The 3,574-nt window shown below is 48.1% G+C and overlaps 1 protein-coding gene across 1 annotated transcript; it reads left to right on the forward strand.

The window, feature by feature from the left end:
- Positions 1-710: 710 nt before the first annotated feature.
- Positions 711-1,566, forward strand: LOC124657368 (auxin-responsive protein IAA26-like). The gene is made up of 4 exons (XM_047195934.1): positions 711-942; positions 1,034-1,124; positions 1,227-1,298; positions 1,437-1,566. The coding sequence occupies exons 1-4, from the start codon at positions 711-713 to the stop codon at positions 1,564-1,566; spliced, it is 525 nt and encodes a 174-aa protein (XP_047051890.1).
- The last annotated feature ends 2,008 nt before the right edge of the window (positions 1,567-3,574 follow it).

Consider the following 3,574-nt stretch of genomic DNA (forward strand, 5'->3'; position numbering starts at 1 on the left):
AGACAACATGCCACTCAAAATATCCTTTTTATGTAGGAGTAAAAGTTGTGTGCAAACATAAAATTTTCAGATGTACACACGGAAAAAATCGGATTTTTTTGACATTTTTGTAATTTATTTGAAACACCATGTCCTATATAACTATAATCCTAAAATCCAATCGCGTAGTGATCCAGAGCTTCCGCTACGAAAATCCGCTCAAATGTTTGTGCTGAAAGATACAAATCGACTTGTCTTCTGTACACAGTAACACTGAAGGCATGAAGCCAGTCAGAGCTGATTAATAAATATCAGGACAGCCACGGAGGCAGCCGACCAGGCCGTCGACGTGGCAAACCTTCGGTCGGGTCCCACGGCGACAGCGGTGGCCAGGGTTCGTTGCCGGGCCGCACCCAAGCCGACCGCCGCTGCCTACGTCCCGCCAGGCTGCGCAGCCCCTGTCCCCGCTCCGCCGCCCCCGACGCCGGATCCTCTCTGCACGCCACACCATATCTCAGCGATCGCCTCGCTGGCCGGCACGATGCGATGCCACCCCCGCTCCTGCCACAGAGGATCGCACACACGTCGAACTGCGATTGTGCCACGACCGGCCGGTGTATATATACGCCCGCCGGCAGGCCAGAGTTCGCCATTGACAAACGACCTCCTCCTCTGCCTCTCAAACCCACAGCTTTTGAACCGATCGATCGTACAGCTAGTGCTGTAATTTGATGGGGAGCTATGGAGATGATGGTGGCGTGGAGCTGACCGAGCTGACGCTGGCGCCGCCCGGCGACAGGGCGCGGAGGGCGCGGAGGGCGAGGAAGAGCGGCGGCGAGCCGGCGTTCGTGAAGGTGAGCATGGACGGCACGCCGTACCTGCGCAAGGTGGACGTGGCGTCGTACGGGGACTACCTCGAGCTTCTCCAGGAGCTCAACGCCATGTTCTTCTGCTGCTCCATTGGTAAGCCAGCATCAGCATCTCAAACACACGGGCAATGTCCTGACGATGCAAAGATTTGTTCACTAATGAGCGTGAATGTATGTATGTGCAGGGCTGATGGACGGGTACGGGGTATGGGAGCACGCCGTGGTGTACGAGGACGGCGACGGCGACTGGATGCTCGTCGGCGACGTACCATGGGAGTAAGCAGGCAGCCTCATCTTGTTCAGATCGGTAGTTACTGCTCGTGAGCAATGCCAATGTTAATCTGATCTCAAGCTGATCCCCGCTCTGTGAATCTGCAGGATGTTCGTGTGCTCGTGCAAGAGGATGAGGGTGATGCGAGCGTGCGAGGCCAGAGGGCTGAGCTCCAACCTGTGATGACGGCACGCTGAGCTAGTAGCCGTAGGTGAGGATTCGCCATCAGCTCCATCGAATTACAAACATTAATGTGCTTGGTTGGAGTTTGTTTGATCTGACACCAAACTGACTGTAATCTGTTTCCGTTTTTTCAGACTTTCAGTACATGTAGATATGATCTGGGACAGACTTTGCATGTCGCTTGAGCGGGTGACAGCCCTGCTGAAGGAGGAAGATGACGACGTTCTGACCGATGCCATGCAAATACGATCGCGTACGGTTTGAAGATCGACCGCGTGCCATCAGCTGGGAATAAAATGCTGGTTGACTTCGATAAAATATATGATCGATATGATCCTCCTCTTGTTGCTGCTTCTCACATGAGGCTGATGATACGGTCTGACTTCCCTAGAATCCCATATTTTAGTTGTAGCAGTAGCTCCAATGCCTCATCCGATCCTGCGCTTCCTTCCAACTACTCTAGTTGCTTCGGCGGTTGTATGTCACATGTACATGGATCAAGAGTCGCTGTACCTCCCAAATTTTGATGAAATATGCTTAATTTGCCTCAAATTTGGAAGATCTTTTTTCTTCTCGTTTTTGGGGTATACTATCTTCTTTTTTCCTTCCCAAGACCAGCTTGGGAGATCTTGAATTGAGTTGGGAAACTTTGATGTGTACTTGTGTTCATTGTCATGCATTGATGGTTCACGTCAGTTAGTAGGTGGCTAAGAGCAACTCTAGCGAATCCGACGTCCCTTAAAATCATGGATAAAGGTTATGTTAAACGTGATTTAAGGGTTGAAAATACGTGGCGCAGACCCTGCAAAATAACTATGCCAGACATTTTCAGCTCTTAAATCGGGTATGCAGCATTTCAGCACATGTGTGCGACATAGTGTATAAAATACAAATATGACAACAATATAAACTAAAATTCGAATATTTTAAACATCACACATCACAACAATAGTCCAAATTATATCTATAGTTCAAATGCAAATAATTAACAACTAAAAATGGTTTGGAATACAAATAATGGTTCAAATCACACATGATTGAATATAAAATGAACTAAATAGAAGTGGTACACTATCGACCATGCGTCTGCCAATGGTGCTGAATGAGATCAAGCTGAAGTTGATCATGGGTGCCGAAGTTCTGAATGTCACCGCATGTCTCAAGAAATGCTTGGATTGATCTGGATTTCTTGTTGGTTTCAGACGGGTACCAACATTATCAAAGAAGAACTCCAAATCCAAACCCGTCTCATCCTCGATGTCATACTGTGAAGAATCACAAAAGTCGTCATGATGTCATTGAGGGTATGTTTGTCCCAAGAATGCAAAGCCGTCCGACTTTGGATCTCAGAAGAAGCCGCTTCTTCCACCGATCCTCGAACTCCTTCGCCAGGACCACCATTTGGTCGACATCGTCTTCGAGCAAATCAACCAAAATACGAGTCGTCCAAGGACGACGAGTCTTCGAACAAAATTGGGCGCATGGAGTCAAGCTCATCTACATACCCACAACATCGACCGCAATATTACTAGCCATCTACGGGATTTACATGCCAAATGCAAAAATGAACTGAAAATCACCTATCTTGTGTAGGAGTTTCTACTTGCCGGAATCGAGATGAGGATCTTGGACACGGCGCGCAGCGATGGCGGAGGATCTTGGAGCAGGTGGGGCTGAAATGTCCGCTGGCGCGCTAAATTTTCCCTCGCGCCAACACCCGAGTCAGGGTAGAGGGCATCCTTGGTTCGGTTGTGGAATCTTCCTATTTGTGGGTTGGGAGGCCGAGTTAAAAAATGAAAGACCGATGAATTTACAATGGATGGTCCTTTGCTTTATCGAAAACCGTGAACGAGTGGTTATTTTAAGCATTTTGCAGATATAAGAGGTTTGCTATTGTTGCTTTAAGCTGAATCATTTGTCGCGTAATGTTTTACTGCCAGGCACCAGCCTATACCAGACCACCTGCCGGAACAATGTGTGGCAAAAGATCTCTCCCTTTTTTTTGAACGGGGTGTGGCAAAGATCTCGTTTGCAGGTATGCATGTAGCTAGCTAGGCAGAGTTGCCAGCATAATATTCAACTAAAGAGATAGGAATAAATCTTGGTTCAAGATGCTTACGGTAGAGATGCAAATGCCACAGCCTAGCAATGGAGCAAGTGGCCATGTAGGCAGTAGGCCGGATGAAGGATTATGCGAGTTGGCAGATGCAATGGATTAGTTGAAACTTTCAGACTCTGGAAACTTCTTCAACAGGCATTGTCTCGCTGCAAA

Source organism: Lolium rigidum, chromosome 5 (assembly GCF_022539505.1).
Source record: "Lolium rigidum isolate FL_2022 chromosome 5, APGP_CSIRO_Lrig_0.1, whole genome shotgun sequence".
In the NCBI taxonomy this organism is placed as follows: Eukaryota; Viridiplantae; Streptophyta; class Magnoliopsida; order Poales; family Poaceae; genus Lolium; species Lolium rigidum.

Bases quoted from the DNA above. Each gene is read 5' to 3' on its own strand.
- LOC124657368 (XM_047195934.1), top strand. From the start codon at position 711: ATGGGGAGCTATGGAGATGATGGTGGCGTGGAGCTGACCGAGCTGACG. The intron at 943-1,033 runs GTAAGCCAGCAT...ATGTATGTGCAG, and splicing joins GTTCTTCTGCTGCTCCATTG to GGCTGATGGACGGGTACGGG. The intron at 1,299-1,436 runs GTGATGACGGCA...CCGTTTTTTCAG, and splicing joins AGAGGGCTGAGCTCCAACCT to ACTTTCAGTACATGTAGATA.